Source organism: Nannobrachium achirus (genome assembly GCF_963921795.1).
Source record: "Nannobrachium achirus genome assembly, chromosome: 7".
NCBI classification, from domain to species: Eukaryota; Metazoa; Chordata; class Actinopteri; order Myctophiformes; family Myctophidae; genus Nannobrachium; species Nannobrachium achirus.
Window position 1 is genome coordinate 31,129,649 of NC_137816.1, and position 12,592 is coordinate 31,142,240.

General features: G+C 44.3%; 1 protein-coding gene across 2 annotated transcripts in view; it reads right to left on the reverse strand.

Annotated features, from left to right (window-relative positions):
• Window positions 1-12,592, reverse strand: part of myo5aa (myosin VAa) — a gene marked incomplete at both ends in the record, with an annotated part of 113,979 nt that overhangs the window by 20,821 nt on the left and 80,566 nt on the right. Inside the window, 11 exons of one of the 2 annotated variants that reach the window (XM_080729424.1) lie at window positions 71-175; window positions 653-798; window positions 2,863-2,956; window positions 4,222-4,470; window positions 5,226-5,465; window positions 5,647-5,803; window positions 7,014-7,225; window positions 7,608-7,716; window positions 7,977-8,063; window positions 9,465-9,562; window positions 9,749-9,913. In XM_080729424.1, the coding sequence (XP_080585550.1) occupies window positions 71-175; window positions 653-798; window positions 2,863-2,956; window positions 4,222-4,470; window positions 5,226-5,465; window positions 5,647-5,803; window positions 7,014-7,225; window positions 7,608-7,716; window positions 7,977-8,063; window positions 9,465-9,562; window positions 9,749-9,913 (1,662 nt within the window). Of the gene's footprint in view, window positions 1-70; window positions 185-652; window positions 799-2,862; window positions 2,957-4,221; window positions 4,471-5,225; window positions 5,466-5,646; window positions 5,804-7,013; window positions 7,226-7,607; window positions 7,717-7,976; window positions 8,064-9,464; window positions 9,563-9,748; window positions 9,914-12,592 lie in introns of both variants that reach the window. The other variant, XM_080729425.1, reaches the window with a different exon arrangement.

Sequence of the window (12,592 nt, forward strand, 5' to 3'; positions counted from 1 at the left end):
CACTGATACAAATGTTTTCTTCCCAGCCAGGAGATTAAACTCGTGCAAGAAACACAGCCCACTACGTTACCTCGGCGGCGCGGGAACCGTCTTCCGATTCGGCGAATTCTGAGTTGTAGGTGCACTCTGACTCGTTGCTGCTGTGTGTGGAATCTGTTCTCCTGTGGCCAGGCTTGGGGGGGTGCTAGAGATGGTTGGAGTAATAAAAGAGTGAAACAACGTAAATGCCCAGTACACGTCTTTGCACTTACACTACCCTTCCATATGGTATATCCAGTACAGTTGTGAGTCGATGTCATGCACCAAAGTATTGCTGATCTATCTATTTTTTTTTCTTTTTTGTTCTATCATTTTTTTTCTTTACATATCTACTGCATAGTACTGTGTTCTATTCGTCTGTCATTCAATGTTATATGAGATACTTAAATGGTTTCCTGTGGAAATAAGCTTAGTCTTTTCATGGATCTCCTTTTAGTAGACCTTGTACCAGTGAACTGTACCGTCATGAAACTGTACCTTTTCCTATGCAAACTTCTAATAAAGTCTTCAATCAATCAATCAATCAATGAGCTTGTCGCTGGCTATTTTTCCTCACAAGTATAGTAATACGAACATATGTATGTGAGTGTGGGTGCGTGCGTGTGTATCTCACCGAGAGGGCTATGTCCTCTTTCAAGTCGTCGTATTTCTCTTCGAGGCGACGGTGTTCGTTCAGGAGATTCTGGTAGCGAGATCGTTCCTCGTTCAGGTCCGTCTCCAGCTGCTGCGTCTCCTCTGCTATCGCACGTGCCATTTTGGCTAGCATAGAGAAAGGTTGGAGGAGGAGGGAAAGGCAGGGAAAGGCAACAGTGAGAGATGGGTGGGCTTCCATCACCGTGACAGATGTGCCAATTCTATCATTGCTACATAACATAGCTTCATTTAATGCTGATGTAATGGTGATCTGTGTACAACCTGTGTGATGGTACGTCTCATGAGGTGTCATGATGGATTGTGTAACTACTGTAGCATAACATTGCTGTCGGTAGGGCTGGAGCCATATGGATTTTTAGTTATCGCGGTAATAGGTCACTGTTTACGGACGGTATGGCGATATCTCTTCAAAAAGTTGTTATGAATGATTAAAAACACAGCAGTATGCATTACACAACCACAGTATTGCGGTTCTTGAACCCAGTCCTAGACTGCACTAATGCAGCCCCTTGCAACAAAACAGTTTTAAGGTCATGTCACACCAATGCAACTCCTTGCAACAGCCATTGGGGATAATGGTTGCAAGTAGTTGCAAGTAACTGCATGCAAGTTGTTGCAAGGAGTTGCGACTAGTTGCATTGGTGTGCACTGGCCTTAAGGGAAGTTCACACCAAGCACTATAACAATAACTGTCGTCATAGTTCTGGTGTGAACTCTGTCATCCACTTAAGCTAGAGCGTTTTTAACTGATTTAATGCCAGGGGCCACAAGGTGCCGCTAGAGTGCCAGACATTTCTGCATAGGCCTTCGCTCTAACTTCCGTCTACACAGGCAGCAGTGGCTTGGGCTTTCACTGCAAACACTGTTATGAAGGAAGACCGGAGGAAGTTAGCTAACAGTTAGCTATTAGCTTCTTTATTTTTGAGCGGTGGTCACAACGCTCCTATACGTGGCCGTGTGTGTGGGTCTGTCTGTCTGTCTGTTTGTCTGTTTGTCTGTCTGTATGTCTCCGGGTATGTAGCCTGGCCCTGCAGTAACCTTTTCTGACCACACATGTTAAGGGAGGGGCGCTGTTGTTCAGGATAGGCCAGGCATAGGCCAGGCACAAACACACACAGGGGGCACACACACACACACACACACACACACACACACACACACACACACACACACACACACACACACACACACACACACACACACACACACACACACACACACACACACACACACACACACACACACACACACACACACACACACACACACACACACACACACACACACACACACACACACACACAACCGCTCAGTTCACACGAGTGTGATTTTTTAGAAGCCCGATCGGAAGCTATTTTAGCCGCAAAAAAACTTTTTCGCTGCCCTGGGAACACAGTTCACAAGCAGCTCAGGGTAAGTACAATAGCAAAAAAAAAACATTGTATTGGATTGAAAAAATCCCGAACTTGTCCGGGATAGGCACAAAAAAGTTTTTTTTATAATTTCTTTAGTTATAAAAATAATTGCGGCATAATCACGGTTATGAACTGGACAACGCGGTATGTTACCATTACACAACCACGTCATGGCGTTATTGCGGTTATTGCACCCAGCCCTAGCTGTTGGAGGAAGAAACCTCTTATCTCCATATTACACTTTGTGTTTTCTTTCATAATTTAACGTCCTACTTGATAATACTACAGCATCACAAAAAAGTTGCAGATCCACAAGCTCAAAACGTGGTCGAGAAGTGGCGTGTGGCTTGACCTTGAATTTGAATCCTGAAAAGTTGCAGTTTTGGACGTTTCCACCCAACAGAGACGATAAACGGAAAACCATTCAATAAAGTGAAAACACTGTCTGGAAATTGCTTACATTATACTGTATATCACGAATACATGAAAGTATAATAATAATTACTTGTCACTGAATATATACTGTATGCACATAGAGTAGGTGAAATTTGTCCTCTGCATAGCCATCCAAACTATTAGGAGCAGTGAGTACAGCGCTCGGGGAGCAGTTAGGGGTCAAGAGCCTTGCTCGAGTGGGGCGCAATGCTAAAGTAGCGTCTATACGAACACAATTGGCCTGTGTTCGGGGGAGGGAAAGCCGTGCGCGGAGGGGGATATTTGTCACCCTACGGCTGGGGGCGGCAACTCAACCTACCTGTCATCTGTTGACCCTGTTCCTGAATCAGTCGGTTCAAATCGTTCTTCTCTGTCTTCAACAGCCCATTCTGTTCCTTCAGTTCTGATACCATCTGTACACAGACATGCACGCACACGCACGCACACACGCACACACGCACGCACACACACACACACACACACACACACACACACACACACACACACACACACACACACACACACACACAAAATAATGGTCAATGTGTGTCCAATGTAAGGGTGGAAGTTGTCGGCATGTCGAACGTGACAGCGGTAGTGCAAGCTGTTTCACAGAACTACAGTAGCACTGACCCATTTCCATTGTACACCTACTGTACGGTCATTCATAAGTTCACCTACAACCCTATCTATCAGGTTACTGGGTGGGGTCTACTCTGAGCACACACACTAGATGTTAAACGGCTGAGGAGCTTTGATTTGGTTTGCATCACGTGTGTTGAGAAGGGAAGGAAAATCGTATCAAGTTTCAATGAAAACAAAAAAACAAAACAAAAAGCAAGACAAAATAGGGGACAAATGTAGACTGCGAGGTTTCAACAGGATACTGCTCTAATCGTCTAACCTGGGGCATACATACACACATCCTAGAGCAGTGGTTCTCAAAGTGAGGTCAGGGGACCCGAGTGGTCCCGTAGTGGGTTCCCAGCTAAATGATTGTTCAGAACCAAATGGACCCTTATGGGTCTTTATCTCAGAGAGTGTACAGATGGAACCTGGAGACCTTACTTGTACACTCTCGCAGTTATGGGGGTCCATCCACTGATACCAAAGCGGGGGTCCTCTTTGGTATATAATGTTTGAAAACCACTGCACTAGAGACAGAGAGGCTAACTCACTAGTCTATCTCCTGCGCTCACCTGCCCCAGCCGGGCACCTGTGGCCCCTCTGCCCAACACATCTCTCCCTGGATCTCTCTGGCCCCTGAATTAAAAGGGACAGTTGTTTTTGTCCAGTACCAAAACATGTCAGCATTTTATTTAATATTGTATGCCGGGACACTATGGAAAAACGCTGCTGGCCTGGACATTGTAAAAGAGACGAGAGGGGTTATCCAATTTAATTGTTTATTTTTTCAGGTGGTGAACGCACTTTTGAAAAAGTCTATGCAAAAGTCATTGATATTTGAATATAATCAACCTCATGTGGAGAGAGCGAAGAGACTTTTTGGTTACCACCGCGCTCTGACTCGACTGGTGCGGTGTCCCTTTAGATCAACATGTATTGATTGGAAGAGACAGAGGTATATAGAGAGAAATGGTGTGGGATGGAGGGGGTCATCGCAAAGAGAGACAGACAGTGAAGACTGAGGAAGCAGAGTGTGGGTGTTTATATCTACCTTCTCCATCTCGTCCCTGTATTTCTGAGCCCAGTCCTCGATGGTTTTCTTCTCCTTCTGGGTGGTGCTCAGCTCCTTCCTCAGCCTCTCCAGCTCCTCCTCCAGCGTCAGCACGCGGTTGGAGTTGTTGCGCGCATCCTCCTCGGCCCCGCGCAGGCGAGTCAACTCGACGCGCATGCGCTCGCTCTCCACCCGGTCCGCGCTCCCCTGGGCCGTCAGCTTCTCGATGATCCCACGGTTCTCTTTGTTCTAGTGGAGGGAAGGTGAGGTAGAGATTATTTAGACCAGTGATTCTCAAACATATATATTTTTTTTCAACCTCAAACAAAATTTCAAGGACCCCCCATAACTCTGAGTGCTCCATTTGTACACTTCTCAGGCCCCTTTTCCACCCAGGTTGAATCAGTCTGTTATTTTTTCCTGCCTAATTTTTAACCAGTTCAGAGTGTTTCCACTGAAAATGAATTGGTTCAAAATCAAAAAAGTTGGTTCGGAACTGGAACGAAAAAGATATTGGTTTACCTTGCTCTGAACTGGGAACCATAGTCGGCAAGTCATTATTCTACAGGTTGGAAGATCGAGATGCGATATAAACAATGACAAAAGCAATTGGAAAAAATCACCATTTAAAAACAATAAATAAAAGGGAAACTGTATGTATCTGCCATTGTCGATTGAATTTCCCCCGTGAACAGTTCAACCGATCATATTCAACGCATTTCCGGCAAGGCCTGGAATCGAACCTAGGGCAATTGGTAGAATGGGGGCTCACAGGTCCACAGGTGGGCCACCTAAAACTGGTGCTTAAAACTGGTGGAAACGCAAGCCAGTTCGCGGCCGGTTCCATGAAAGCAACACGGTTCCAAGAACCTAGAACGGAAGCGGTTCGGGAAAAATGGGGCGAACGGGAACGTCCAAAGCGGTAAAAGAGTTAAGCTGAGGGCTGTGCAGCCAAAAGACGCAGTAACATCAAATGACACTTTTTTGAAAGTTGAAAGGCTCACCTGCTCGTCGATCTTCCTCTGCAATTGCATGATCTTGTTTTCCATGCCGATATTGAGCTTCTTGAAGTGCTCGACTGAGCGCGCCTCGATCTTCAGCTTCTTCAGCTCGCGCTTGGCGATCAACCTCCTCACACAGCACTGCAGGTAGATGATGGCCCTCAGGCAGCGCTTGCACCAGCGCCGCGCCAGCATGCCACGCGCATACTTCTGGATGATTATTGCCTTTGTGTCCCTCAGTAGCTATGGAGAAGGAGAGATGGACAGTTTGGACACATTTTCGAAAAGCAGTTCATATATATTAGAAAGAATTGTGGAAGTGCACATCTAGCTTGCACATAACTTCAGCTGTGTGTGTGTGTATGTGCGTGTATACGTTGTGCACTCGTGCGTGCGTGTGCCTGTGCGTGTGAGTGTGTCTCACCCTCTGGTACTTCTGCCTGGCCATGTAAGCTCTGAGAATGGTCTGCATGATGAGGGCAGCAGCCTGCTTCTGTCTGTATATCTTCCTCTGCACGTACATCCTCTGCCATTTCTGGATGGTGATGGCTGCCCGCGTACGTCGCATGAACTTCACCAGGCTAGGATGAGAGGTCGGATGACAGGACGAGATGGGGTGAGGGGAGGTGGTTCCGGGTGACGGGGTGATGGTTTAGGGAGTTGAGGGAGTTTGGTTGGGGTGGATCAACGCGAGTGATGAGAAGATGGATGGGAGATAATTACAAAGAATGCACAGGAGAGAAAACAGGAGAGGAAAAATAAGTTTAGTGATATTGTGCAAGTATAACCATTACACATAAATATGTTTTTTGACATCTTAACACAATTCTAGTCACAAGTCTCCGCTCCAGACACACTAAAGTTAATACAGAGTCTCTGCTCCAGACAGAGTTAATACGGTTTATGTTGTCGCGTTCCAAAATAACCTCCGTGCTAGGACCCCGGCGGCATTCGCTTTGGAGCGGTACATCCTTTTTATATATCAAACTGTATTGAATTCTGGGATGCCGGGAAGACTACTAAAATGGACGTTACACAGACAGACTTTAATGCTATTTACACAGAATTGCCCCATTTATTTGCTCAAAATAGCTTTGGTTTGATGTCATTTTGCTCAGTAACAGATTGAATTTGATGCTACACTACGTCCTAATCACTGGGATGCAACAATCAAATGCGTGTCCTGACCTCGCACTAGTGGTCAAATAAGGCCATGTTGAGTCTCTCTCAGGTCTTTCTTTGTCTACTGTCGCCATTTGAGACACTGTTGTGCTCCTACTATGTCTTTAACCAGATCTACAGGCTCGAAACGTGGCGTGAAGCAACGCATTTTGAGTTGAAGATCCGATACCTTTGCTATTTTTGAACTTGAATGCTGAAAAGTAACAGTTTTTGACATGAGGTTTCCAACTGACAGACGACTGAAACTCTATATAAACTTTCTTCATATTTTCCCTCTACACCAAATAGTCCACCTAGAAGCTCAAAATTCACCAAGCTGCGACACGTTGTGACCTTAAGTAGAACTCCTATGTTTGCAAGATAATAATACATCAAACTTATATAGCGCTTTTCTAGGTACTCAAAGTCGCTTTACAGAACAAAATAAAGGTAAAAAACGTTATAAAAAAATTAGATGTGTGTCAATGCGACGTCCAGAATTAGGGACTGTACGGTTCATGTGGCTAATACGTCTTTGCTTCAATGTCAGGTAAGATAATGTTTTTTGACGAAACGGATTGTGATTGGCTAACTGGGTGCTGATTGGCAGGCATTGTGGCCTATACCCACCAGCGGGCCTGGTGTCCTCTGGTGAACCTCTGGATGGTGATGGCAGCGTGGCGCATGCGGAGGTACTTCTTGCGCGCCAGGTAACAGCGGATTGTTTTCTGGATGCGGATGCAAGCGGCGCGCAGCTTGTCCGCTCTCAGCTTCTCCAGGTAGGCGACCTGGCCGGCCCTGAAGAATATCTTTGTCTTACCAAACTGGTATTTATCTTGGTCCTGAGGACAAAGAGAGAGAGAGAGAGAGAGAGAGAGAGAGAGAGACAGACAGACAGACAGACAGACAGAAAGAGAGCATAAAAGCCCCAGTAGCCAGGTACCCAGGGTAGGAATTTCACAAGAGGACATAGCCGATATTGCGATTCAGTTTGGCCTTCTGCCTTTCAAAAGATGATATCATTGTTATCGGACAGAAACCTCTTATCTCCATATTCACACTTTTTACATGTATTATTTTCCATATTAATGTTAAATTATTATTCAAATTTTTTAATTTTGCCAATTATTTGGGGCCCACTTGGAATATCCTCACGGCCCACAGACTGAGTGAGAACCAGTGGTTTAGGCAATAACTAATTCAATATCCATCCTTCTGTCTGACCTCCACTAGTTTCTCCAGAACATTCCTGCAGGTCAGCCTCTTATCATGAAGAACATCCTTCTGCTTCATCAGCACTCTGTAACGGCTGAAGAACTCCTGGTAGGTCCACCTGACACACACACACACACACACACACACACACACACACACACACACACACACACACACACACACACACACACACACACACACACACACACACACACACACACACACACACACACACACACACACACACACACACACACACACACAGGATTCATCAACAAGTATCGACAACGTAAGCAAACCAAGTACTGGTGTAACAGTGTTGTAATGGGAGGACCTCATGCCATTTCCTTTAAAGTTTAAACATGAGTGTTATCCTACCTGGATGGGAAGCCAGCAGCTGAGATGCGGATAGTCTCCAGGACACCACAGGCTCTGAGCTGCTGTACCGCACGCTTTGGATCAAACCTGCAAATGCACGCACGCACACACACACACACACACACACACACACACACACACACACACACACACACACACACACACACACACACACACACACACACACACACACACACACACACACACACACACACACACACACACACACACACACACACACACACACACACACACACACACTATCAATATCACAGACACAACTTCCAACTGGGGTTGGGAAAACAACGCGTTTTGGGCTTTTAGATCTGCTACTTTCCCTATTTTTTAAATTGAATCCTGAAAAGTAAAACATTCAAAACAGTCTAACTAACTACCGCATGTTATTTACAAAAGTGCAACAACAAGTTAATAACTACCAGTAATCCACCCATTAATCCAAAAAACATACCCTACCAGTCAAAAGTATTGACACAACTTCTCACACACATTGAATGAGAGCTGTGTCCAAACTTTTGACTGGTAGGGTAATAAAAATGAAAGGTCCGCACACTGTAGTTCCTTTAAGTGCATTTTATTGTTTCCTCCACCAGTAGTAAGGTTCTACGCTAAGGCTCTTCATCAGCTGAGTCACCATGAGTCTGATGAAGAGCCAGCTCAAAGTGTCACTACTGGTGCAGGGAACAATACATTGCACCTAAGGGAATGACAGTGTGCATAGCTCCAATGTTTTACTATTGTTTTCCTGTGGTCCAGCACCTGCCTTAAATCAGGGGTCTTCAACGTTTTCAGGCCAAGGACCCCTTAGTTGAGAGAGAGATGAAGCAGGGACCACAACCTTTTCATAGATTCCATATAGTTTCATCGTTTGACAGCACAATCATCAATGTATTTTGGATTCATGTCAATTTGTGTTTTCAGATATTTAACCACTTGAACCGTCAATATTTAATAAACTTGACCTTTCACTCTGTACTTAGTCTGCTCTTTTCCCCCTCTACACCAAAGAGCTCTTTGCCAAAGCTCTTTGCCAAAAATAGCCGATCTACAAGCTCACAGTGAGCTTGTAGATCGGCTATTTTTGGCTAAAGTTCTCAGAATAAGGACACTAGGGTTCAAGTGGTTAATATGAAAAAAGAAAAAAAAGTTTCTATCACACAAAGATTTGGAGGACCCCCTGTAGTAACTCGGAGGACCCCCTAGGGGTCCCGGACCCCCTGTTGAAGACCCCTGCCTTAAATGGTTTGCGATATGTGCATCTGCCTTTGCGTTGTTTTCCAATGAACATACTCCAAACTCCTCTATGTTTGTGTGGGTCTGTGTGTGTGTCCTATTTGTTTGTTTTTACACTCTTTTGCTGTAAAGCACTTGGTAGAATTTCAAGAGCTGAATGGATTCAATAAACAGGATAGACAAAGGTACTGTAGGAGAATTCCTAAATGAAGAGAAAGAGAAAGAGAGCAGACTCACGAGAAGGGCAATTTGTAGTCGTTAGGTTTGATGCAACGCACATAGTGGGGTGTTGTGGCGTTCAGTGTCTCCATCAGCATCTGAAGGGAGTTACGGAACTACAGGAGAGGAGAGAACAGGTTTAACCGGTTAAGGAACGCATTATTTATGCATTTTTTATGCTTTAACTATAGAAAAATAGCAGATATACTAGCTGTAGAATTGCTATTTTTGGAGGTCCTTGACGTGAAATATGGACCATTGCATTAAGACAATAAAACAGCCTGTTATTGAAACTATAGTACCTGGCAGCCAACAGTCTTCTTGTGTTCCTTGCTGGTGGTCCCCGTCCGGCTCTTGTCAGGTTTGACACTGAGGCGTGTGCGTCCCCCCGCCCCGGGGGTCTGACCGCCACCGGTGGGACTGGTGGCCTTCTCCTCATCTTGAAACAGCTCCATCAGCAGGTTGAACTGGGAACAGCAGCCAGCAGACAGACAACTGTGACTGGTAGGCATGGACCCACTGTATAGTAATTATTATACTATTTAACTTACTGGCCACTGGAAAGAAACAGCATTATAGCATTTTTTTCTTTTTTTTCGTAAATCAATAATGCAAGTCACTGCTTCAGTGAGCTAGTGTCTTATGAAATCATCTCTTCAAAATACTATTTTAATAAGCACCCTCTTAACCTTAAGGTACTTACCATGAATACTTGCATATGCTTACAAAGCATGACTGCAGGTGCATTTTGAACAAGCTAGAACAATTATAATAATAATAATAATTATCATTATTATTATTTTTAATCAGTAGGATTATGTAGACGCAACTGAAACGTTCTGCAAAGGTTTTGAGCTGATAAGTGGTTAGTTACTGGCAGATTTGTATTGGTTAAAATCAGTCATCAAAGAGGTTATAAAAAGGTAATACGTTATTAAAATAAAGACCCCATATATGACAATACACACCACTGTCATATATGTATATGAATGGAAACTCATTCAAACATGACAGTATGAGATAAAGTCATGCCCTGTGCAGTGAGTGCCCGCTGAGTACACGCTTTACACCGGGCCAACTTCAGATAAGGGGTACCAACACCAACAGCAGTTCAAATGGACACTTACGGGTCTGTAACTCCGAGTCATTTATAATACAACATAGGTCAACTGTAGTGAATCAAACAAACTTAAATAAACATGATAAAACATACTTGTGTGGTCACAGACACACACTCTTTGAAATAAACAGCTCACAAACAAATTAGAACTATTAGGAGTGGGAAAAAAGCAGCACACCAAAATGAAGATGCAAGACAGGCTCAAATGCCATTTTAATCTGAACGCTAACGCGTTTCGCCCGTAGCCTTCCTCAGAGCATGTTGAGGCATTTGAGCCTGTCTTGTATCTTCATTTTGGTGTGTGCTGCTTTTTCCACTCCTGTGGATCCTTGAGTTCAGTTGTACCTAGAGCTGAGCACCCACAGCCCAAATCAGTGGCAGAAATCAGAGGAAGCGCACCCGTTCTCTTCTACTTAACAACCCATTTAGGCCTGAACACATTATGACGCAATATTTTATGCTTTAAATATTTAAAAAAATAGCAGATATACAAGCTCACAGCGCGGCACCGAGTGCCGCGCTGCGAGCTTGTAGATCTGCTATTTTTGAAAAAAAAACGTGAAAATTAGAATTTTGACCCGATTCTATAAGTGCCTTTTGAATCCTTCTAAGATTTTTGGAAAAAACCTATGTTTCTATGTCAGCAATCTGGTCAAAGAAAAGGTCCTTTTCACTTAACTGGAGCTCAGTTAGTCTGTTCTTGAGAGACTACTATGTCAGTGGTGCTCAAACCTTTTCATGTGAAGGGCCCCCAAAATGATATTTATTTGGCCCATTTCAAAATATCTAGTTCCAGGGACCACCCAGAAGCAACATTTGAGTTACAAACGTTTGCTTTGAAAATACATATATTCAAAGATTTGCACACATTTTCACGACTTTTTCAAAAATAGCAGATCTACAAGCTTGCAGTGTGAGCTTGTATATCTGCTATTTTTCACTGGTTAAAGCATTCAATAATTCTAGGCCTAAATGGGTTAAATTACAACTATCAATCAGCACTATCAATCAATCACACCAGGTGCTTGGTGAGTGACGCGTGGGGAGGTGAACTCTGAATTACTATTGAGCCTTTTGCACAGTTTTAATTTCAAGGACCCCCGGTTTTCCTTTGTTAGAATTTTAGATTGTTTTAATCTCTGGTACCCCAATCTACACTGTAAAGGTTACAGACCCTTAAGGGTCCATTCGGAGCCGTCCCCGGAGCCGACGATTGAGAACCAATGGCATACATCACACATGTTGTCAAACAAGCCCTTGGTTATATGGAGGAGGCTTTGGTCCAGATGCTGACCCCCTGTTGCATCTGGTCCTCCTTCTGTGTACAGAGCTGTGCCTGTGCCATGCAGTGAACCCCCCAGGCAGAACTCCTGCTATGCACAGAGCTCTGCCATGCTGTGCCTCCCTTCCTCCTTCCAGCAGCATGAAGCATGAACCACAGCCACGTGTGTTCACAAGCTGCTTGCTCACTGCAGCGCACGCAAAACAAATGAACCGAAAACGCTAAACAAATGCTCCTCTTCCTCGGTCACCTGCTTCTTTTATTCTCCATATTTTCTCCTCTGAAATATTGTATATTTTATTTACCTATCTGCCTCTGCTATCATTTCTTAACCTTATTGCTGCACCTCACCTCTAGCCTCATGTACATACCTGCTACTATTTATGCCAACTATGTAGCTGAATATTTGGATTTTCTTCTTTTTTTTACCCGTTTCTACCGTTTCTCCTTGCTTTTTCTATACTTTCTCCCCTTTCTGTATTTCACCCTCTCGTTTGTTTTTAATCAGTAGAAACCCTTTTTTTCTGAATTTAGTTTAGTATGCAAATTAATCCTCCTCACACATTTCTGTGTTCCCACTGCTGTTTTACCCTACAGTCTCCCCCCAGCGGGAGGACGTAGTGCAAAACATGGCCAATTGTGTTTGAACGCTCAGCCAAGCCTGATGCACCGTGGGTGGGTTTAAACTCCCTAGACTCCAGTGGACGGGTACTTTATTAACCGTAGGTCACATGTGCTACCAAT